The following is a 24,670-nucleotide window of genomic DNA, read 5'->3' as shown; positions in this document are numbered from 1 at the left end:
GTCTGACCGTATGAGGACATGCTTGCCTCTCAGGTACGGCAGAAAGTGCTTGAGAGCTAGGTGCACTACTCGCAACTCCAGCACATTGATGTGTTGGGCACGGTCGTCCACAGACCACCGTCCGTGAGCCGTCCTGCTCTGCCACACTGCACCCCATTCCAAGGGGCAGGCATCTGTAGTGACAGTCTCCCTGCGAGATGGAATGGAGCCCAAAGGGACACCCCTTGTCATGTAGGCCCTGTCCCTCCACGGGGCCAAGGCGAGGAGACACTGCTGCGACACCCTGAGCTTCCTGTGCCTGTGCTACCTGGCATCCAAGTGGAAGCTGTTCAGCCACCTCTGCAGGGGGCGCAGCGATAGCAATCCCAGAGGAACAACAGCTGAAACAGATGTTAGTTTGCCCAAAAGCTGAAGAAATATGACCAGGGACAGCAGACGTCCCCTTTGGAATAGGGGAAGAAGGTGCAGGATGTCGGCCACACGGTGGGGGGACGGACAAGCTGTCATAGTTACAGTGTTCAGTTCTATACCAATGAAATTTTGGTCTGAGATGGTTCCAGACAGCTCTTCTCCATATTTACCTTGAGGCCTAGGTGGGCCACGTGGGACAGGAGACGCTCTGTATCTTGGGACACCTGAGTCCGGGATGGGGCACAGATCAGCCAGTCGTCTAGGTACGGAAGAACCCTCATGCCCTGAGACTGCAGAGGCGCAAGGGCCGCTGCCGCACATCTTGTGAACACCCTTGGGGAGAGGGAGCGCCGGAATGGTAGAACCCTGAACTGCCAGTGGCAGCCTTGATAGGCAAAATGCAGAAACTGCCGGTGTTGATGGACAATGGGAACATGAAAATAAGTGTCCTTCAGGTCTATGGACATAAACCATTCTCCCTGGGCAACAGTTCACAGAACATCTGCCATTGTCAACATGTGGAATGGCATGACCTTCAAAAACCTGTCCAGTCCCCTCAGATCTAAGACTGGGCGAAATCCGCCGCTCTTTTTTGACACGAGGAAGTATGTTGAGTAGAACCCCCTAGGGTGTGACAGGGGGCCTACAGCCTCGATGAGCAGCCCAGTAATTGACCTGCTGATGGACCGACAGCCAGCCCTGAGGTCTCAGTTCCTGGCCTCCCGGCCCCTGGAGGTCCTGAAAGGGTGGCGCACAGGATCCAGGGCTCGAGGTTGCCTGGAGGGCAGGCGGGCAGAGTCTCGAAAGTCACAGGCTGGCCTCTGCACAGGACGCTGAGACTCACGACGGCCACTGGAGTGAGCTGGTGGTGGTAAGCGAGCTCGGGAGGCAGCCTCGGAGCCCCTCGGTCTGTTGGGGGGAGGCATAGGTCCAAGACCTGCAAGCTGCTGCCTGGTCTGCCCAGCCTGGATTGTTCGCTCTAGCGCTTCCTGCGCCGCTGGACCAAATATCTCTCCTGGCTCCACAGGGAGACTACGGAGAGTTCTCCTAGAGGCTTCTGTCAAATTCAATTGTGAAAGCCAGACTTGGTGATGAGTTTGAATTATGGTGGACATCATCCGTCTGATTTCCCTGGACAGAAGGCCGAATGCCTCTAGTGACGCGTCACAAAACGTCATGGCATCCGCATTCACATTGCCCCCCTCCAGAGAAGCTGAGAGGGTGAGCATGAAGTGTGACAGGGAGTTGCCTATGCAGCTGGCCTGTGCTCCAGCATCACAAGCCCTTGTGAGAAGGTCATCCATGATCCGACACTGGGGACGAGGGCACCTACCATCCCGTCGCAGAGCCTCATCAGGGGAAACAATGAGGGATGCGATGGTAGGCTCGATAGCCAGCATACGATCCAGGCCCACTCTTGCTGCGTCGTGCATAGCTGCCAGGGTTCAACCATCAGCAGAGAGACGGGGGCAAGCTCTAGTGTCCCTCCAACAGGCCTGTAATTCCTTCAGGTAGTCCTCAGAGTGGGGAACAGCAAAGGCAGTGGAGGCTGGCCTGCGCCTGAAGAAGACAGGAGCTGAATCCGTCTGCTGTGGTATGTCCATGTGTAGGCGATCTAGGGCCATGCGCATGATACAACGCATGGAGCTGTCTTCCTTCTCGGCTAGTGAACTCTGTGCTGAGGAGTGGGAGCCCGTGTTCAAGCTCTGTCAGTCTGGCAGCCCTCACTGCCCGGGGCATGTAGCTGCAGTTCAAACAAGGATTTTCAGAGATTGCCTCCTTCAGGTGCTCCGGTCCAAAGCACATAGGGCAGAGATCATGGCCATCATCTAGCTGCAGAAGAGCCCCACAGGAAGTGCAGTAATGGGAGTTATCCATCATGGTGGCACTGGAGGAACACTGCCACACCGGCTAATGAGAACCTGTCCAAGCTGCAGATAACCAGAGCGCAAATGCTGCGGTTAGCTGGAGTACAGAAACTGTGAGCTGGAGGGAGGGAGCGCATACGCTGCCTATACCAGCAGAGGCGAAATCCCAAGAGAGTGTAGAGAAAAAACACTGCAGATAACCTGAGCACGAACGCTGCAGTTAGCTGGTAATTCTGGGAGTACAGAGACCGTATGCTGGAGGGAAGAAACATGTACGCTGCCTATACCAGCAGAGGCTTAACACACAGTGCAATCACAGAAATTTCGGCTGCTGTAAATCGTTTTTTATATGTATATATGTATATATATATATGTGCATAGATATATATAAAGATATGTATATAGCTATATAGATATACAGTACAGGCCAAAAGTTTGGACACACCTTCTCATTCAATGCGTTTTCTTTATTTTCATGACTATTTACATTGTAGATTTTCACTGAAGGCATCAAAACTATGAATGAACACGTGGAGTTATGTACTTAACAAAAAAAGGTCAAATAACTGAAAACATGTTTTATATTCTAGTTTCTTCAAAATAGCCACCCTTTGCTCTGATTACTGCTTTGCACACTCTTGGCATTCTCTCCATGAGCTTCAAGAGGTAGTCACCTGAAATGGTTTCCACTTCACAGGTATGCCTTATCAGGGTTAATTAGTGGAATTTCTTGCTTTATCAATGGGGTTGGGACCATCAGTTGTGTTGTGCAGAAGTCAGGTTAATACACAACCGACAGCCCTATTGGACAACTGTTAAAATTCATATTATGGCAAGAACCAATCAGCTAACTAAAGAAAAACGAGTGGCCATCATTACTTTAAGAAATGAAGGTCAGTCAGTCCGGAAAATTGCAAAAACTTTAAATGTGTCCCCAAGTGGAGTCGCAAAAACCATCAAGCGCTACAACGAAACTGGCACACATGAGGACCGACCCAGGAAAGGAAGACCAAGAGTCACCTCTGCTTCTGAGGATAAGTTCATCCGAGTCACCAGCCTCAGAAATCGCAAGTTAACAGCAGCTCAGATCAGAGACCAGATGAATGCCACACAGAGTTCTAGCAGCAGACCCATCTCTAGAACAACTGTTAAGAGGAGACTGCGCGAATCAGGCCTTCATGGTCAAATAGCGGCTAGGAAACCACTGCTAAGGAGAGGCAACAAGCAGAAGAGATTTGTTTGGGCCAAGAAACACAAGGAATGGACATTAGACCAGTGGAAATCTGTGCTTTGGTCTGATGAGTCCAAATTTGAGATCTTTGGTTCCAACCGCCGTGTCTTTGTGAGACGCAGAAAAGGTGAACGGATGGATTCCACATGCCTGGTTCCCACTGTGAAGCATGGAGGAGGAGGTGTGATGGTGTGGGGGTGTTTTGCTGGTGACACTGTTGAGGATTTATTCAAAATTGAAGGCACACTGAACCAGCATGGCTACCACAGCATCCTGCAGCGACATGCCATCCCATCCGATTTGCGTTTAGTTGGACGATCATTTCTCCACAGTCACCAGACCTGAACCCAATCGAGATGGTTTGGGGTGAGCTGGACCGCAGAGTGAAGGCACAGGGGCCAACAAGTGCTAAACACCTCTGGGAACTCCTTCAAGACTGTTGGAAAACCATTTCAGGTGACTACCTCTTGAAGCTCATGGAGAGAATGCCAAGAGTGTGCAAAGCAGTAATCAGAGCAAAGGGTGGCTATTTTGAAGAAACTAGAATATAAAACATGTTTTCAGTTATTTCACCTTTTTTTGTTAAGTACATAACTCCACATGTGTTCATTCATAGTTTTGATGCCTTCAGTGAGAATCTACAATGTAAATAGTCATGAAAATAAAGAAAACGCATTGAATGAGAAGATGTGTCCAAACTTTTGGCCTGTACTGTATATATTCACCGTCTGCTGGGAACAAGGAGCACTAACTCTAGCTTTCACCAGCAAAGGCTTGTCAAAAGGCAACAGCACTACTTGCAAAAAACAATATAGTTAACCAGAGCACAGACACTAGTGTTAACCAAAAACAATGCTAATCAGAGTAACAGATAACTAATCAGAGCCCTGGCGCTGTGGGTAACAAAATAAGACCATATGCTGGGGGGAGACAGCACGCACGCAGCCTTCACCAACAGAGGTTCATTATAACAAACTCAAATCCAGTTGTAAATCAAAAATAAACTTTAGTTAGGATGCTTCTGCTAAATAAACAACAGGCTATACAAGCTGGCAACTGGGGAGCGCTAACGCAACCCTCCTGCAGAAAAAACTCCAGAAACAGAGAACGTTAACTGAATCAGAGTAAATCAAGTGCCAGGAAGATTTTGCGCGAATGCAACTTTCACCGACAAGTCTTTAACAAAGTAGGTAATATAACATTAAGTTGCAAACAATTTATGAGTTACATACCTTCTCCGGAGAGGGAAGTGAAACATGGCCTTACTGGTAAACAGACACACCACGTCCACACTGAATCAAACATGGTTAAACTCCTCTCAAGTGGGAAAGAATGCCGTTGCAGTTCCTGGACGGCAAATGTCCGCTGCTTCGACCGAAAATGGCCATGGAACTACTAGCGACGGGATATAAGTTTGAAATGCAATTGCAATGCTTTGAAAAGCAACCTGCATGTGAGAAGATGAAAAGGAAATGATCCTCTGATGTCACCGGAAGATAGTCTCTTTCGGGTCATCCAGGGGTCACAGGTGACATTGTTGATATACATACTTCCCAGGCCTGGGCGAGGACTGCTCTGTGAGCAGAGCACACAGAGCCGTTTATTGGGTGTGAATGCTGCAAGCATTCACAACCTATGTTCTTCTACTACCAAAATTCTTTATTTTTCTTCTTCTTATTATTCTTCCGCCGCGTTTTTCAACATCAATTATCTTCAACATACTTCAACCGATTCAAACCATTCAAACTTCTTCAGATTCAGCTTCATTAGGACATTATCGGAAACTTTCAAATTTTTCCATACCCTTCATATTTTCCCGGGAATTCAACGTTAAAATTCCGACTTATATTAAAGCGGATGGAGCAAAAACGGTTGGACTGCTACTAGTTCTACAAACTTCAACCGATCAAAACCGTTCAAACATGAAAACGTTCAGCTGAATTAGGACATTCACGGATGTATTCACTTTTTTCCTAAAATTCATACTTTCCGAGATATTTACGATTTTTCCCAAATCCTTTTCCCATTGGGAATGCATTACGGAATCCTCAAAAATCTAAAAATGTCACCTTTTTTCAAACTGTGACTACCCATTCATACTTTCAGCTAGAAACTCCATTCAAAATGGAAAATATTCATCATTTTGCTGACATTTTACATATGATTCAACTTTTCAATACCATTTAAACTTTCAAAAATATTCAGCGTTTTCTAAAACTTTGTTATAATGGAAGTCAATGAGAAAATCCTTCAAACTCACTCATCTTCACCCACACATCACAAATTCATACATTGACGTAGAAACTCCATTCCAACTCTCAAATGTTGACGCTGTTGTCGACTTTCAGGAACTAATTCAAATTTTCAGTATCTCTTTTAGTTTTTCTACAAAATCAGTTTAAAATCCATGAAGTTTTCAGCCCTTCTCAGACTTTATAATGGGTGTGTATTGCGAGCTAGAGTGGGTGATGTCATCACTAGAGTGAAGAGCAGCTGAAAATTAATCAAGAAATTTTCTCTTCAACTCGCTCATACGGCCACAATTTTCACTGTACATACACAATTCATACCACAAAACGTAGGAAAATTTGTCCTGCTCACATAAATGTTGACATGGAATCTGTCACACGTACACATTTTTGCTGAGCGGCTCCAAAGCCAAGGGAGCGCCGATTTTTTTCTCATTCACTCCCATGTAATCTGAGAGGAGAAATTTCTGGAAACAGCTGAGGTGCAACACATTTGTAACTCGCTCTGGTGACCCCATTTTGGACTCGAGAAATATAAAACATGACACGTACGTTCACGACAAGTGGCTGTCTCTCACCATCACTTTATTTTCATGATGGGACCAACGGTTTGGGTATGGGAAGAATTTGTTCGAGGAGTTAAATCTCCTCTAAAAGAGCTCTCTTCTCTGTGTTCTGTCTGTCTCTCTCTGCTCTTCTGCCAGGTGCACCTAGTTTATTACCATGGCAACCGCTGTGCCACACAAACTCACAGAAACATGATGTGTGCGTGTGTGTGTGTCTGTGTCTGTGTCTACATCTTACATGCAGACATGACAGGGGCAGAATCTCCATTTTAACCCTTTAGTTGCCAGAGTTATTTGAGGAAAATATTCATTTCAACATTTCAAAAGGCTGTGGCTTGAAAGTGGTGAGAGATAAAGGCATACTGTAAATGAGAAAACCATTCATCATGACCCAAAGTTTGTGATGGGAGTAAATTAACTCATCTAATTTGCATATCGTGGCGTCACTAGGCAGCGGCCATATTGGATTTCATAAATCTCAGTAAAACAGCATTTTATTTGCACAGCAGATTTCTTTTGTTTTGTGCTGTTTTTGTCGTCTCATCCTCAAAATAAAGGAAGAGGAATCTGATGGGAGTAAAGTAACTCATCTAATTTGCATATTGAGGCGTCACTAGGCGGCGGCCATATTGGATTTCATAAATCTCAGTAAAACATTCAAATATTCAAATCATTCAAACTTTATTTTATAATAGGCAGCTATTCAGTGTGGCGTCAGCCTTTCTACAAACTTTCAAACATTTAAATCATTCAAACTTCATTGTATTCGAGGCAGCATTGCAGCGTGGCTTCAGCTCGCAGCATTCACACCCGCAATTTCTTCAGAAATTGCTTCTCTAGTTGGGTGTGAATGCTGCAAGCATTCACAACCTATGTTCTTCTACTACCAAAATTCTTTATTTTTCTTATTATTGAGTATGAATGCTGCAAGCATTCACAACCTATGTTCTTCTACTACCAAAATTCTTTATTTTTCTTATTATTATTGGGTGTGAATGCTGCAAGCATTCACAACCTATGTTCTTCTACTACCAAAATTCTTTATTTTTCTTCTTCTTCTTCTTCTTCTTCTTCTTCTTCTTCTTATTATTATTATTATTCCGCCGCGTTTTTCAACATCAATTATCTTCAACATACTTCAACCGATTTAAACCATTCAAACTTCTTCTGATTCGGCTTCATTTGGACATTATCGGAAACTTTCAAATTTTTCCATAACGTTCATATTTTCCCGGGAATTCAACGTTAAAATTCCCACTTCTATTAAAGCGGATGGAGCCAAAACGGTTGGACCGCTACTAGTTTCACAAACTTCAACCGATTAAAACCGTTCAAACATGAAAACGTTCAGCTGAATTAGGACATTCACGGATGTATTCAGTTTTTTCCTAACGTTCATACTTTCCGAGATATTTACGATTTTTCCCAAATCCTTTTCCCATTGGGAATGCATTACGGAATCCTCAAAAATCTAAAAATTTCACCTTTTTTCAAACTGTGACTACCCATTCATACTTTCAGCTAGAAACTCCATTCAAAATGGAAAATATTCATCATTTTGCTGACATTTTACATATGATTCAACTTTTCAATACCATTTAAACTTTCAAAAATATTCAGCGTTTTCTAAAACTTTGTTATAATGGAAGTCAATGAGAAAATCCTTCAAACTCACTCATCTTCACCCACACATCACAAATTCATACATTGACGAGAAACTCCATTCCAACTCTCAAATGTTGACGCTGTTGTCGACTTTCAGGAACTAATTCAAATTTTCAGTATCTCTTTTAGTTTTTCTACAAAATCAGTTTAAAATCCATGAAGTTTTCAGCCCTTCTCAGACTTTATAATGGGTGTGTATTGCGTGAGCTAGAGTGGGTGATGTCATCACTAGAGTGAAGAGCAGCTGAAAATTAATCAAGAAATTTTCTCTTCAACTTGCTCACACCACAATTTTCACTGTACATACACAATTTATACCACAAAACGTAGGAAAATTTGTCCTGCTCACAGAAATGTTGACATGGAATCTGTCACACGTACACATTTTTGCTGAGCGGCTCCAAAGCGAAGGGAGCGCCGTTTTTTTTCTCATTCACTCCCATGTAATCTGAGAGGAGAAATTTCTGGAAACAGCTGAGGTGCAACACATTTGTAACTCGCTCTGGTGACCCCATTTTGGACTCGAGAAATATAAAACTTGACACGTGCGTTCACGACAAGTGGCTGTCTCTCACAATCACTTTATTTTCATGATGGGACCAACGGTTTGGGTATGGGAAGAATTTGTTCGAGCAGTGAAAACCCATTAAAAACAGCCTTTGCTGATCCCCTCTCTCATGAGCTGTCTGTGTGCCCCTGAAGCGCAGGCAAGTCAGGAATCGCCATGGCAACGGCTGCACACACAGACACGCACACACAGCCCTCTACTCATACTTGAATTTTCTCTTCAACTCGCTCATACGGCCACAATTTTCACTGTACATACACAATTTATACCACAAAACGTAGGAAAATTTGTCCTGCTCACAGAAATGTTGACATGGAATCTGTCACACGTACACATTTTTGCTGAGCGGCTCCAAAGCCAAGGGAGCGCCGTTTTTTTTTCTCATTCACTCCCATGTAATCTGAGAGGAGAAATTTCTGGAAACAGCTGAGGTGCAACACATTTGTAACTCGCTCTGGTGACCCCATTTTGGACTTGAGAAATATAAAACACGACACGTGCGTTCACGACAAGTGGCTGTCTCTCACCATCACTTTATTTTCATGATGGGACCAGCAGTTTGGGTATGGGAAGAATTTGTTTGAGAAGTTAAATCTCCTCTAAAAGAGCTCTCTTCTCTGTGTTCTGTCTGTCTCTCTCTGCTCTTCTGCCAGGTGCACCTAGTTTATTACCATGGCAACCGCTGTGCCACACAAACTCACAGAAACATGATGTGTGTGTGTGTGTGTGTGTGTGTGTGTGTGTGTGTGTGTGTGTGTCTACATCTTACATGCAGACATGACAGGGGCAGAATCTCCATTTTAACCCTTTAGTTGCCAGTTATTTGAGGAAAATATTCATTTCAACATTTCAAAAGGCTTTCGCTTGAAATTGGTGAGAGATAAAGGCATACTGTAAATGAGAAAACCATTCATCATGACCCAAAGTTTGTGATGGGAGTAAATTAACTCATATAATTTGCATATCGTGGCGTCACTAGGCGGCGGCCATATTGGATTTCATGAATCTCAGTAAAACAGCATTTTATTTGCACAGCAGATTTCTTTTGTTTTGTGCTGTTTTTGTCATCTCATCCTCAAAATAAAGGAAGATGAATCTGATGGGAGTAAATTAACTCATCTAATTTGCATATTGTGGCGTCACTAGGCGGCCATATTGGATTTCATAAATCTCAGTAAAACATTCAAATATTCTAATCGTTCAAACTTTATTTTATCAAATGCAGCTATTCAGTGTGGAGTCAGCTTTTCAACAAACTTTCAAACATTCAAATCATTCAAACTTCATTGTATTCAAGGCAGCATTGCAGCGTGGCTTCAGCTCGCAGCATTCACACCCGCAATTTCTTCAGAAATTGCTTCTCTAGTTGGGTGTGAATGCTGCAAGCATTCACAACCTATGTTCTTCTACTACCAAAATGCTTTATTTTTCTTCTTCTTCTTCTTCTTATTCTTCCGCCGCGTTTTTCAACATCAATTATCTTCAACATACTTCAACCGATTTAAACCATTCAAACTTCTTCTGATTCAGCTTCATTAGGACATTATCGGAAACTTTCAAATTTTTCCATAACGTTCATATTTTCCCGGGAATTCAACGTTAAAATTCCCACTTCTATTAAAGCGGATGGAGCCAAAACGGTTGGACCGCTACTAGTTCCACAAACTTCAACCGATTAAAACCGTTCAAACATGAAAACGTTCAGCTGAATTAGGACATTCACGGATGTATTCACTTTTTTCCTAACGTTCATACTTTCCGAGATATTTACGATTTTTCCCAAATCCTTTTCCCATTGGGAATGCATTACGGAATCCTCAAAAATCTAAAAATGTCACCTTTTTTCAAACTGTGACTACCCATTCATACTTTCAGCTAGAAACTCCATTCAAAATGGAAAATATTCATCATTTTGCTGACATTTTACATATGATTCAACTTTTCAATACCATTTAAACTTTCAAAAATATTCAGCGTTTTCTAAAACTTTGTTATAATGGAAGTCAATGAGAAAATCCTTCAAACTCACTCATCTTCACCCACGAATCACGAATTCATACATTGACGTAGAAACTCCATTCCAACTCTCAAATGTTGACGCTGTTGTCGACTTTCAGGAACTAATTCAAATTTTCAGTATCTCTTTTAGTTTTCTACAAAGTCAGTTTAAAATACATGAAGTTTTCAGCCCTTCTCAGACTTTATAATGGGTGTGTATTTGAGCTAGAGTGAGTGATGTCATCACTAGAGTGAAGAGCAGCTGAAAATTAATCAAGAAATTTTCTATTCAACTCATACGGCCACAATTTTCACTGTACATACACAATTTATACCACAAAACGTAGGAAAATTTGTCCTGCTCACATAAATGTTGACATGGAATCTGTCACACATACACATTTTTGCTGAGCGGCTCCAAAGCGAAGGGAGCGCCGATTTTTTTTCTCATTCACTCCCATGTAATCTGAGAGGAGAAATTTCTGGAAACAGCTGAGGTGCAACACATTTGTAACTCGCTCTGGTGACCCCATTTTGGACTCGAGAAATATAAAACTCAACACGTGCATTCACAAGAAGTGGCTGTCTCTCACAATCACTTTATTTTCATGATGGGACCAACGGTTTGGGTATGGGAAGAATTTGTTCGAGCAGTGAAAACCCATTAAAAACAGCCTTTGCTCCTCTGCTCTCTCATGAGCTGTCTGTGTGCCCCTGAAGCGCAGGCAAGTCAGGAATCGCCATGGCAACGGCTGCACACACAGCCCTCTACTCATACTTGAATTTTCTCTTCAACTTCCTCATACGGCCACAATTTTCACTGTACATACACAATTTATACCACAAAACGTAGGAAAATTTGTCCTGCTCACAGAAATGTTGACATGGAATCTGTCACACGTACACATTTTTGCTGAGTGGCTCCAAAGCGAAGGGAGCGCCGATTTTTTTCTCATTCACTCCCATGTAAACTCAGAGGAGAAATTTCTGGAAACAGCTTAGGTGCAACACATTTTAAACTCATTCCTCTGACCACATTTTTGACTGTAGAAATATAAAACGCGACACGTGCGTTCACGAGAAGTGGCTGTCTCTCACCATCACTTTATTTTCTTGATTGGACCAACGGTTTGGGTATGGGAAGGACTTGTTTGAGGAGTTCAAACCTATATTAAACAGCCTTTGCTGATCTGCTCTCATGAGCTCTGTGTGTGCCCCTCAGGTGTAGGCAAGTCATTAATCGCCATGACAACGGCTACACACACAGACACAGCCACAGGGCTCTCTATCTGTGTGTCTCACAATCTTTAAAGGACAGATTACAGCAGCAGAAACTTCATTTGAAACAGCAAATACACATTATTAACCCCTACAGTGCCAAAATGGGCTCTCTAGCGCCACCTAGACGCACTAAACTGGCCACTGCAGCCCGTAGGAATTTCGTATCAAGATCAAACCAAAACTGGTGTGTTTGACTTACAAATCACGCATTGACACCCATGACCTGATTCCAAACAGGAAGTGAGCTATTTGACCTTTCAAAGTAAGATTTCGCCTCAAACGTGGTCTCAAGAAAACACATCTCCTCCTACACCATTTATTTTATCAGTTTTAAAGATGCACACATGCCATCTCAACTGCTACTAAACAGATCTTCTGTATAACTTTATCTCTCTCATCATCACATTATTTTCATGATTGGACCAACAGTTTGGGAATGGGAAGAACTTGTTCGAGGAGTTAAATCTCCACTAAAAGAGGTGTCTCTGTGTTCTGTCTGTCTCTCTCTGCTCTTCTGCCAGGTGCGCTTACTTAATTACCATGGCAACCGCTGTCACACACAAACTCACAGAAACATGATGTCTGTGCGTGTCTACACCTTATATTCAGACATGACAGGGGCACAATCTCCATTTTAACCCTTTAGGTGCCAGAGTTTATTGAGCAAAATATTCCAATTTCATTTCAACATTTCAAAAGACTGTGGCTTGAAAGTGGTGACAGATAAAGGCATACTGTAAATGAGAAAACTATTCATCATGACCCAAAGTTTGTGATGGGAGTAAATTAACTCATCTAATTTGCATGTTGTTACATCACTAGGCAGTGCCCATATTGGATTTCATACATATCAGTAAATCAACATATTTACGCAGTAGATTTCTTTTGTTTTGTGCTGTTTTTGTTGTCTGTTCCTCAAAATAAAGGAAGAGGACTCTGCTGGGAATAAATTGATTCATCTAATTTGCATATTGTGACATCACTTGTACATACTTACAGCTACAGAAAGCATTCAAACATCAAAACATTCAGCTCTGTAAGGATTTTCTGATGTTTGTGGCAATATGTGTGATATTTCTAAATAATTCACTGGAGGCCGAAACGGGCAAGGTCCCTCCAAACGCTGCTTGCAGCTTTAATTCTTTATTCTTTCTCCCGCCGCCTCTTTGAACTGGAATTTGACCCCCTAAACATGCTCAAAAACTCACCAAAATTGGCACGCACATCAGATCCGGTGAAAAATTTTAGAAAATCATGACATTAACCCCTAAAGTGCCAAAATGGACTCTCTAGCACCACCTAGGCACACAAAAATGGCCGCCATGGCCTGTAGGAACATCGTAGAAACATGAAACCAAAAGTGGCGTGTTCGTCTCATGAAGGCCTAAAAATCACGCGCTGACACCCCTGACCTAAATCCAACAGGAAGTGAGCTATTTGCCCTTTCAAAGTAAGATTTTGCCTTAAAACTGCCTTTCCTAAAAACTCTTCTTCTCATACACCGCTTATCCAATCGGCTTCAAACTTGCACAGATGACAGATCAACTCGTTCTAATCAAAAGTTATTCGTAACTTTTTCATTACTCGCTTAGTTTGGATTTTGTGGCCTCCATAAGGTAAGATGTCACAAAAACGTCCTGACGATCTTCGAAAGCTGTCCCATAGGAAATGAATGGCAGCAGGGGGGAGAAAGACACCAATCTTAGGGCTTTTTCTAGCATTTACAGCATCTCCATACTTTGTGCTACAGACTCCATTCCAACTCTCAAATGTTGCCACAGGTCTCATCTATTCACTCATGTTTTCATCTTCTTCATACCTTTTACTATTTTTGATCTGTGCCTCTCAAAGTACCATGAGCAAAAGTGGAGAAATTCTCAGTTTACAATGGGTGTGTATTGCATGGAATGCTGTGAGCTAGAGTGGAGAGGGCTCTAAAAATCGTCTAAAACTTTTGTCTTTAACTCGCTGCCATGGCCACAATTTTCACTGTACAGACACAATTTATACCACAAAATGTAGGAAAATTTGTCCTGCTCACAGATATGTTGACATGGAATCTCTCACACGTACACATTTTTGCTGAGTGGCTCCAAAGCGAAGGGAGCGCCGATTTTTTTCTCATTCACTCCCATGTAAACTCAGAAGAGAAATTTCTGGAAACAGCTTAGGTGCAACACATTTTAAACTCGCTCCCCTGACCACATTTTTGACTGTAGAAATATAAAACGCGACACGTATGCGTCACGAGAAGTGGCTGTCTCTCACAATCACTTTATTTTCTTGATTGGACCAACGGTTTGGGTATGGGAAGGACTTGTTTGAGGAGTTCAAACCCATATTAAACAGCCTTTGCTGATCTGCTCTCCTTAGCTGTCTGTGTGTGCCCCTCAGGAGCAGGCAAGTCATTAATCGCCATGACAACGGCTGCACACACACACACAGCCACACGGCTCTCTCTGTCTGTGTGTCTCACAATCTTTAAAGGACAGATTACAGCAGCAGAAACTTCATTTGAAACAGCAAATACACATTATTAACCCCTACAGTGCCAAAATGGGCTCTCTAGCGCCACCTAGACGCACTAAAATGGCCACTGCAGCCTGTAGGAATGTCGTATCAAGATCAAACCAAAACTGGTGTGTTTGACTTACAAATCACGCATTGACACCCATGACCTGATTCCAACAGGAAGTGAGCTATTTGACCTTTTAAAGTAAGATTTCGCCCCAAAGGTGGTCTCAAGAAAACACATCTCCTCCTACACCGTTTATTTTATCAGTTTTAAAGATGCACACATGCCACCTCAACTGCTACTAAACAGATCTTCTGTATAACTTTATCTCTCTCATCATCACATTATTTTCATGATTGGACCAACAGTTTGGACCAACATTTACACAGTAGATTTATATTGTTTTGTGTTGTTTTTGTCGTCTCTTCCTCAAAATAAAGGAAGAGGAATCTGATGGGAAGAAATTCGCCCATCTAATTTGCATAATGTGACATCACTTGTACATACCTACAGCTACAGAAAGCATTCAAACATCAAAACGTTCAGCTCTGTAAGGATTTTCTGATGTTTGTGGCAATATGTTTGATATTTCTAAATAATTCACAGTGACGACATAAGCTGGGGGCGGAAACGCTGCTTGCAGCTTTAATTTTATTTGTTTTTCGAAATGAAACTTGATTAAATGATTTCGGTGTGTGTATAAGTACTTTATGAACATTTGGAGCACATTTCAGCAAGACCACGATAATAATGATAACTGTGATAATTTTGGTCCAATAACCATAATATGAAATTTTCATACTGTTACATCTCTAACTGAGATTTCTAAAGCACAAATATGCGTACATGCATCGGTATAAATAAATATGGTCTGCATATTTCTGTCTTTGGGTGTAAGTTAAGTTTTATGCATTGACTGCTGTTTCTCTTCATGATGTTAATCAGCGACTCTCTCTGTCAGGCCACCTTCCACACTCCGTTCAGTCAGCTGGGTCAGAGCGCTGAAGGCTGCTCCTCATACACCTTCCCTAAAATAATGGGCAACGCCAAGGTACACACATATGGACACACACACACACACACATACACAGACAGAGGGAATATTTTCTGTGCTTGTAAACTGAATATTTGAGGCTAGTTTTCTGATTTCAGAGAGAGCAAAATGTTGCTTCATGTGCTGATGAACTTCCTGTCTGTCAACCTGCACAGTTGTTGATGTTAAAGACAAGAAGGAACCAGATCAACATACTGGTAATAAACTAGTAACCCTCCTTCTCCTCCAGGCCACTGAGATGCTGCTGTTCAATAAGAAGCTGACGGCAGTTCAGGCCTGTGAACTTGGTCTGGTCACTGAGGTTTTCCCCGACAGCAGCTTCCAGTCTGAGGTTTGGACCAGACTGAAGGAATACGCCAAGCTGCCTCGCAATGTAAGCACACACACACTAGGGCTGTAAACTTCTGTTCACTTCAGTTCAGAAAACTTTATTTATCCCCGAAGGGCAATTTAGTTTCTACAGTCCACCAACCAACTGGTTGGTTGATGTGCTCTTGTCCAACCAAATTCTCATTGGTCAAACATTCGCTGGTGTTCCTTCAATAAGGCTGTGTGTCCACCAAAGCGTTTCTTCTCCAAACTAAAAACGACAGTTGATGTTCAGCACTTGTATTTGTCCTCGATAATTCCCACTAAAAAAGTGATCACTTGTGAATACTTAATAAGCCCTGGCTGACTAAAGAACTTTAAAGTGTGATAAACAAGAAGAAAAGAACTTTCTATTCAGGTGACCACCTGGAGAAAAAAAGCAGTCTCCAGAGAAGTTAAGGAGGAAATAAGGAAGGCTAAAACAAAGTACAGGAATAAAATTGAAAGTCAGTATTGTAGTGGAGATCTTCGAGCTGCCTGGAGAGGAATAAAATCTATGGCATCAATTAATCGGTCATCTTGTGGGACCAAGCAGATCGTCCGAGTAAATGGTGAGGAGGATGACAACTTGGCAAACTGTTTTAATTCATATTTCTCTCAGTTTGAAAGGTCTGATTTAATGATATTTCCATGTTGCGGGAATCTCTGTCTCCACAGAATGATATTGTGATATCACAGGAAAATGTCACAGATCTCCTTAAGAGGATGAATATACGTAAGGCTGCTGGTCCTGACTCCATCTGTGGTCACACTGGCAACACTGTGCCAACCAGCTCAGTTAAGTGTTCACACTATTTTTCCAGATTTGTGTTGAGAGTGGCCAGATACCCACCATGTGGAAGACATCCACCATAATTTCTGTTCCTAAAGCTAGTAATCCAAGTGAACTCAGTGAATTCAGGCCAGTCGCTTTAATGTCTCTTGTGATGAAGGTTAAGATATTGAAGGATGAAATTGTTTCCCTTTTAAATGGCAAACTCGATCCACTCCAATTTGCCTATCAGTCTGGGATGTGGATGATGCTAAAATTTTTATCCTAGACAGGTTATATAAGCACCTTGAAAAACTGAGTGCACATGCAAGGCTTTTATTTGCTAATTTTTCCTCAGCTTTTAGTAAGATGCAGCCTCACATTTTAATCAAATGTCTTGCTTCTTACTTTTTTCTACCTGATCAGATCTTATTGTTGCTCTTAATTTTTTTAACAGACAGAATTCAGAATACAGAAGACAGAATTCTTTACAAACCAACTCCCGCTGAACAGATCTTCTGTATAACTTTGTCATTACTCAGATGGTTTGGATTTTATGCCCTCTTACAGGTGAGGTGCCACAAAATCCCCTGACAATCTTTGTGCCACCTAGACACACTAAAATGGCCACTCCTGTAGGAATGTCGTGGAAAGATCAAACCAAAACTAGCTTGTTCGTCTCATCAAGACCTACAAATCACGCACTGACAACTCTGACCTAAATCCAACAGGAAATGAGCTAGTGCCTCTGAAAGTAACATGAGCAAATGTGGAGAAATTGTAAGCTGTGAGCTAGAGTGGAGAGGGGTCTAAAATCGTCTAAAACTTTTGTCTTTAACTGTCTACGTGAGCTGGAGGCCGAAACAGTGGGAGTCCGAGGTCCCACCCAACGCTGCTTGCAGCTTTAATATTAGTATTGTTATTGCTGCTTGCTCCGGTTGCCCATGCCAACCTGTTGTTACTGACAGAGTGGATGTTGTATTTGTTATTTTTATTTTGTGGTCCTTTGTTGTTGTTGTTACTATGTGACTTGAGGTTGCAAACTGAATTGCCCTATGGGGATAAATAAAGTTGTTTGAACTTGAACTATGGATTCATTTTACTATTACCGTGATCCAAATACAAACTTTTCAAGATTACCAAATCCAGATAACCAGTTCTCTAAATGGGACTACATGTCACTATGTAGAATGCTAGCTCTGTAAAGACCAACAGTGTGATCCCTTCAAGTGTTTTTATTTGAAGAGACACAAAACAGCATTAGGGATGTAACTGTTAAAAACTACTGTTGAATATCTCATTGTAATCAATATAAAGTGATGAATAAAAGTTGAAATTAAGTATTTTTTATTCAATATTGACAGCTGTTTGGGGGGTTAATTTTTGGGACAAAATCCCTTATTTTATCTTTTACTTTACTGAAAGGATTGATAGCTAGCCAAATGTTATTTCACATCATCATATTTAATTATTCTTAATAGCCGATTGTAGCCAAGTACCATAATGCAGTGATGCAAACACAGGTATGGTGAAAAAAGAGAGAGCCTCTGAACTTCTAGGGTGGTCCGGGGGCATGCCCCCCCGGAAGAAAAGTTTGACTATTCTAAAGTTAAAATACATCAATCTGGTGCACTTCGGGAGCAAATTTAGGAGGCTAAATATATGAAGAACTTTGTGTTTCTGTAAACAATTTTGGCCACAGTAAGCTAAATATCTAAAATATGCATTAACCAAGCTAAAAAGGCCAGAGAATGTCATGAGCAAAAGTCCCCAGTTTGCTTAACAAAGTGACAGTGTGTTTTTTTTTTGTTTGTTTGTTTGTTTGTTTGTTTTAAAAAAAAGCAATATAGGCTATATGTTAATAGGTCAGTATTAATATTTTATTGTTCAAAGTTTTCTATTTCCACTCTGGTTTTAAAACAGTTTCTAACAAACAGAGAGATGCTTTATAACCACACTAAACACATAGCCTAATGATGATTTTAGCTGCATTTTAATGGTGTAAACTTTATTTTATCCTCAGAGTGACAGCTGACAGTGTGGATGATTTTATACTCTGCAGCTCAGAATAATATCTCATATGAGTATGAGTTCATGATGATGATGTCGCTCCTAATTAACAACTCCACCTCTTTCTGAAGAGGAGCCCTGCAGTGTGTGAGTCTTTTCTTTACCTGCTCAGCTTTCCACATTTTTGAGCTCAGCACCTGCACAATTTTGTTCATGGATGTGCGTGCTTTTTGCTGCTTTGTCAACTCCGCCTCTTTCTAATGAACGCACTCATTGCTGGAAAACACAAAGATGACAGAGCGAGTACTGGTTATCCTGGATAACGTGCATCGTAGTACAGGCCGACCGGGGGAGAGCAAGTATCAGAGCGGAGACAGTGGAGTGACGCACCGCGGGAGAGAGAAAGGCAGGCGAGCAGTGACACACATCCTGCGACTAGAGTTGCTTTACCTGCAACAGCTGTTTTATTTTTGTTCTCCCCTTCCTCAGTGCTGTTCCATCATGTAGCGTGACAAAAATAGGATTTATTATGAATCATTAAGGGCATCTGTCAGTTAAATTATTTTTGGAAATACCTAATTTTCTATTTTAGAAAACCGTATTTTAGGACAGTGGTAGCTAATAGTCTGGAAACATAAATATTTTTCCATACTTTATTTTTCATTTTCCATACTTTTTAATACCTGGACATTGATCAAATTTATTTCCATACTTTTCTATACTTTCCATACTTGCGTAGGAACCCTGTGTTCAGGAATGACCTGAGGAACATGACAAAGAGCTCAAGGCATCAACCTGTCTTCCAAATTCCCCAGACCCAATCTGATCACGCATCTGTGGGACGTACTGGTACCCCAGAGGTACCCACAATCCACAGTGCGGCCTCCTTGGATCAGACTTGGCTCTTACCTCTTGAGGCATGGACACAGGACCTCTGAGCTTTCCTCTGGTATTTGGCACTGGTGGATCTTTTGAGTCCTGTGAGTTGTGAGGTGTGACACCAGCACGTCCCACAGATGCTCGATCAGATTGGGCCTTGGGAATCTGGAGGCTATGTCAATGCCTTCAGCTCTTTATCACTTCCTTGGGTCATTCCTGAACGGTTCTTACAGTGAGGCAGGGTTCATTGTCCTGCTGGGGGGACACTGCCATCAGGGCGTGCCATTGCCATTGGGGGGTACTTGGTTTGTAGAGGCTCATTTATACTCCCTTTACATTGAAAATAGTCACGTCCATTTCAAACCTTGTAGACGCGACTGCTCTTATCCATGTGTCCTTTGTGATGTCGCAGATATAGCGAATAGATGGCATTAAAGGGCGAAGTCAAAAGTTTCACACAACAACAAACGAGGTGGTGGTGGGGGAGGTTGTGATGATGTACCTTTAAATGGAGTCCGTGTTGTGGATAGAGGTGGTCTGTGTGGCCATTATATACATCTTGATATGTGGACGGAGAATTCTTCTCACTATTATTGTATGTTACAAACTCATTCCGTTCTGCCATTATTTGAATTTCTTCATCATCGCCTTCTTCTTCATCTGTCATCGTGGTATCTTGCTTGAACTACGCTACACTGCCTCAATGATCTCCGGTGGTGCTGTTCTGTTTCGTCCGTAGCTGTAAGCTTTTACAAAATGACAACGGTTTGAATGAACGAGACGGACGCATTCAGAAAGGAAATGGAGGCTGCGCATTGATCCTTGCCTCTGTCTGCAGGGACGAACAGACCGCATGATGGTTATTTTCTGAAAGCACAGAGCAAAGAAGTGTCTTTTTTATCCCCCGGTCTGCTGTCAGTTATTTACATGTTTTGTGGTTAATTATACCGTGGATCCTTTCGCTCCTCTCATGTAATCCGTGCGTCTTGCATACAGCGGCGCACGGGACCGATGAGCAGCCTTCGTTTCCTGTCCGATTGCGTGTGACTCGTTCATCCAAACTTGATCGGGATTTGTAGAGGACATGTATATGCTGCTCACTATAAAACGTGGTTAATATAAATAAATACATCTCTGTGCAGAGAGTCTGTGTCTCATCGTGTCATATGGATTACTGCTAATTTATTATGCTTATCTGTTCTGTACGACATCTATTGCACGTCTGTCCGTCCTGGAAGAGGGATCCCTCCTCAGTTGCTCTTCCTGAGGTTTCTACCGTTTTTTTCCCCCGTTAAAGGGAGTTTTTCCTTATCCGCTGTGAGGGTCCAAAGGACAGAGGGATGTCGAATGCTGTAAAGCCCTGTGAGGCAAATTGAGATTTGTGATATTGGGCTTTATAAATAAAATTGATTGATTGATTGATTGATTGATTGATTGATTGATTGATTGATTGAGAGGAAAATATATGCTGCCTGTGTCTGAGCAAGAGGCTACACAGTAGAGATGCGCGCCCTGGCTGATGCACAGCTGTCTTGCCATGCGGATCATCTTGGATTTATTTTGAGATATCTGATATTGATGCCTCCACCCTCCAATACAGTGGAAGGCATTTCATTTGCGATGCGCACAACATTGGAAACATTTAACAGATTCAAAAGCAACACATCTTTTCAGAAACAGTGACCCAGTGTTATTAGTTTTCCTTGGAAGTGCTTTCAGCTGAAGTCCCTATGACAAAAAATCTTGACAGTGAGGTCTGTGGATTATCCAGAGTTCCAGGGACACTCTTTCTACAAAGACAAATTGCTGGTGAACTTATTAAATAACATTTTTACCAGCCGTGACACACCGCGACGCCTGGTATTGTTTTCACCTTGTGAGTGTGTGTGTGTGTGTGTGTGTGTGTGTGTGTGTGTGTGTGTGTGTGTGTGAGTGATCGTGGCAAAGTGTGGTCCACGGCTGCCTTTTACGCACAGAACACACATAACCATTATGCCATGTCTTAGTGGGACTGTCCAGTGATTTCAGGCTTTTAAATTCCCGCATAGTATAACTAAATATAACTAATGCCGAAAACTAAGTAGTGAAACAATTGCATGTAGGTACAGGGTGGCAACGCGTCTAGGTCCCTGCTCCAGCTGCAGGTAGCTCATACGGATCGATGTTATTTATTTCTTGGATCTTCACCAAATACCTCAGTTTGAATCATGATAACACAGCAAAAAAGTCACACAAAGCACGGTAAATGAGATGGAGTTTAATTACAATGGGGTAGCCTAATTAACGGGAAACACAGGGACAAGTAGGTTTTGAAATATAAAGAGAGCATTCTCTTGGCTTTTCACATGGTAATATTATTTTAAAAAATATGGGTTGCATACAGTAATTGTAATTCAACCTAGTCATAAAATGCTACTAGGCTAAATAGTGGCTCCGTGGAGCCATGGACCAGCTGATAAGCCGTCTTTCCCAAATCAGCAGATATTACAGTATTTTGGTGATAATCACTGCTCCTCCCCGTGGACAAATGAAGCATTGCAACTGGTTTTCACACAGGTCTCTAGGGGCGTTACAAGTCAGGGCTGCATTTCCTACGTCACTGCAGGGGATTAAATTAACTCCACAGAGCAGGCGGCAGGCTTGCACAAAGCTGTCACGGATCTGCCACGGACCTGCCGAGGTTCAGTCATGGAAACGGGAACTTTTGAGTGGCTCCCACTGTAACAAGATGATCGATGTTACTCACTTCACCTGTCAGTGGTTTGAATGTTGTGGCTGATCAGTGCAGCCTGCAGCTCTTCCATCAACCACTGACGTCACAGGTTTGTACAAGAACAAACAGATTTTGAAGCAGCTCCTGCAAAAACATGGAGGATCAAAAAAAAGTCTTGTCACACTAAATCCTTAATTCAGATAGATGAAGATAAAGTTGAAAAACAGCAGTGTCACGCCATATGAGTCTGGACAGACGTGGATATTAACTGTAACTTGACTGGTTGGTGGAGGTGTACAACCACAAGGCAATGATTTTACTTCATCTTTTGAAGTTAATTAATGCATGTGAAATCATTTAAATGAGTGAATTTAATCAATCCCCCCCTCTCTCTCTCTGTCTCTGACTCTCTGTCTCTCAGTCTCTGGCATTCTCTAAACAGCTCATCCGGTCACTGGAGAAGGAGCATCTCCATGCGGTGAACAATGCTGAGGTGGAGCGTCTGGTAGAGCGATGGACATCAGACGAGTGTTTCAGTGCAGTCATGAGTTTCTTCCAGGCCAAGTCCAAACTGTGAGAGAGGAGGTGTGTCAATGATAATTATAATTCCTTTTAAATAAAAGTTTAAATGGTAGAAGCAGGTTCAGTCCAAGATAACTACACCACACAAACACATTCAGTCATAAATGATGAAAATTTTTTACTCTCAAACTAAAGTAAATTCATTACTTCAATGTATTGTGGACTTTCTACATGTGAAACTGACTGACCACTTCTTCTCTCACATTTCAAGATGTTGATGTGCAGGAAATGACCTCAGATTCAGTCCCTCTGCCTTTTATCTCTCAGTTCAGTTAGATCAGATTTGGATCCTGTTCCAATGTCACAAATCTTCTCTTAATCCAGACTTCATTTCTGCCACCCACAGATCACCACACATTTCCACTGTGAGTTTTATTTGAGTTATTTAGCTGTGTACGAACATTGGAGACCATGTTAGATTTGATGGGGGTTGGAATCATCATGGAGCAGCTGTGGGGAACAAACCTGCCTTCATTTTTTTTCAGTGACTGTGGAATCACATCATAATCTAATGTCTGTAATGTTTTTGATCGCATGAAGGATTCAGTTTGTGTTTGAGCTCTGTTGATAGAGAAAGTGCCTTCAACACTTTGTAATATTTTTCAGAGGATTAAACTCTCATCTTCTTCTCTTCACTCTGTCTGTTCAATAAAAACAGTCTTTGTAATCATTCAGAGCTGTGTTTTCTGTTAATGTTTAGTTTAGGTAGAACAGAGCTGTGATGTTTGCTGCTGCAAAAAATCCCCACTGTGGTCTTTATATTTTTGATACAACAGCAACATTTACTCTGATTGGGCCTCATTTACCAACCAAGGGAATTTCTTTTAAAAACCCACTTACACAGTTTTCATATTCACCAGTGTTTTCTTGTTTTGGGTTTCTCCTTAGGTAAGAGAATCTATGCACACTTTAGAGCACATTTTCAGGCTGTCTGTGTTAAGAACATGACACCAATGACTGGGTCTCAGATGCACACTCTGGAGACTGTAGTGAAGTTTAACAAAAATCGTTACTTGGAAAAACACAAAACAAAAGCACTCAAAACCTGGTAACATGCATGGATGGCTTGGATGCTAGACAGTTCTGATCAACATAATACGAACAGACAAGTGGGGAAGTCAGGGTCTGAAATGAGAGGGAAAAGGTGAGTACAAAATAAAACAGGAAGTCCAAGACGAGACTAGACATGAGTGACTTTCACTTAACATAAAAGTGCTCATGACAATGAAAGACTAAACATGAAACTAAACTAAGGCATGATATGAAAAACATAATATAAGCATGAATTAACAGATTTTACGTGACGTGACAGTCTGCAGCTTCTTAACAAAGTCTTAAATGTCTTAAATTCAATTTTATAAACACTGGGCCTTACATAGTCTTCAATTTGAATTGGTGCGGTCTTAATTACCACCAACATTTAATCTAACTTCATTTATCCATCTTTTAATCTTTTTGTTTTTGGTCAAAGTTTGAGCTCCTCTGCATGAAAGTCCACATTTGTGAAGTTGCAGATCTTTAAACCTTTCATTGAACCTAAAACTGTCTTTTTACTTTATACTTGCACTTAACTGTTGGCAAACTGTAGTAATAATCATATTCATATACATAGAACTGCATAAGGAGTATAGTAAGTAGTAGTAAGTCTTACATTCAGTTAGGAATTAACTTAGCATTAAATTTAAGTGTCTGATACCCACAGACACCCTGTTTTTGTGCTGATAGGTTTGTGCAAAATGATTGGTCATAGTGTTTTCTACCACAATTGTATATTATTATAGGATTTATATTTCAATAAAAGTTTCAGACAATGATGACCACAGAAAAACAGGTGCTGTGTAAAGGAACTCACACACAAGCGTTACTGCTGCCTCTCAATATACTGTCATGTGATTCATTACTTTGCAGCACTACTTATACTGAACAGGCTCTTCCTTGATACTGTAATCATAGACTGATA

The 24,670-nt window shown here is 41.8% G+C and overlaps 1 protein-coding gene across 1 annotated transcript in view; it reads left to right on the top strand.

The window, feature by feature from the left end:
• eci2 (enoyl-CoA delta isomerase 2) overlaps window positions 1-23,384 on the top strand; it is a 92,546-nt gene extending 69,162 nt beyond the window's left edge. Inside the window, exons 9-11 of the mRNA XM_049565824.1 lie at window positions 15,314-15,403; window positions 15,636-15,779; window positions 22,550-23,384. Of these exons, the coding sequence (XP_049421781.1) occupies window positions 15,314-15,403; window positions 15,636-15,779; window positions 22,550-22,705 (390 nt within the window). The 3' untranslated portion in view covers window positions 22,706-23,384. The remainder of the gene's footprint in view (window positions 1-15,313; window positions 15,404-15,635; window positions 15,780-22,549) is intronic.
• Window positions 23,385-24,670: the final 1,286 nt, after the last annotated feature.

This window comes from Epinephelus fuscoguttatus, linkage group LG21 (assembly GCF_011397635.1).
Source record: "Epinephelus fuscoguttatus linkage group LG21, E.fuscoguttatus.final_Chr_v1".
Lineage (NCBI taxonomy): Eukaryota > Metazoa > Chordata > Actinopteri > Perciformes > Serranidae > Epinephelus > Epinephelus fuscoguttatus.
Note: the sequence above shows the minus strand (reverse complement) of the source record. Positions and strands in the feature narration are given on the sequence as shown.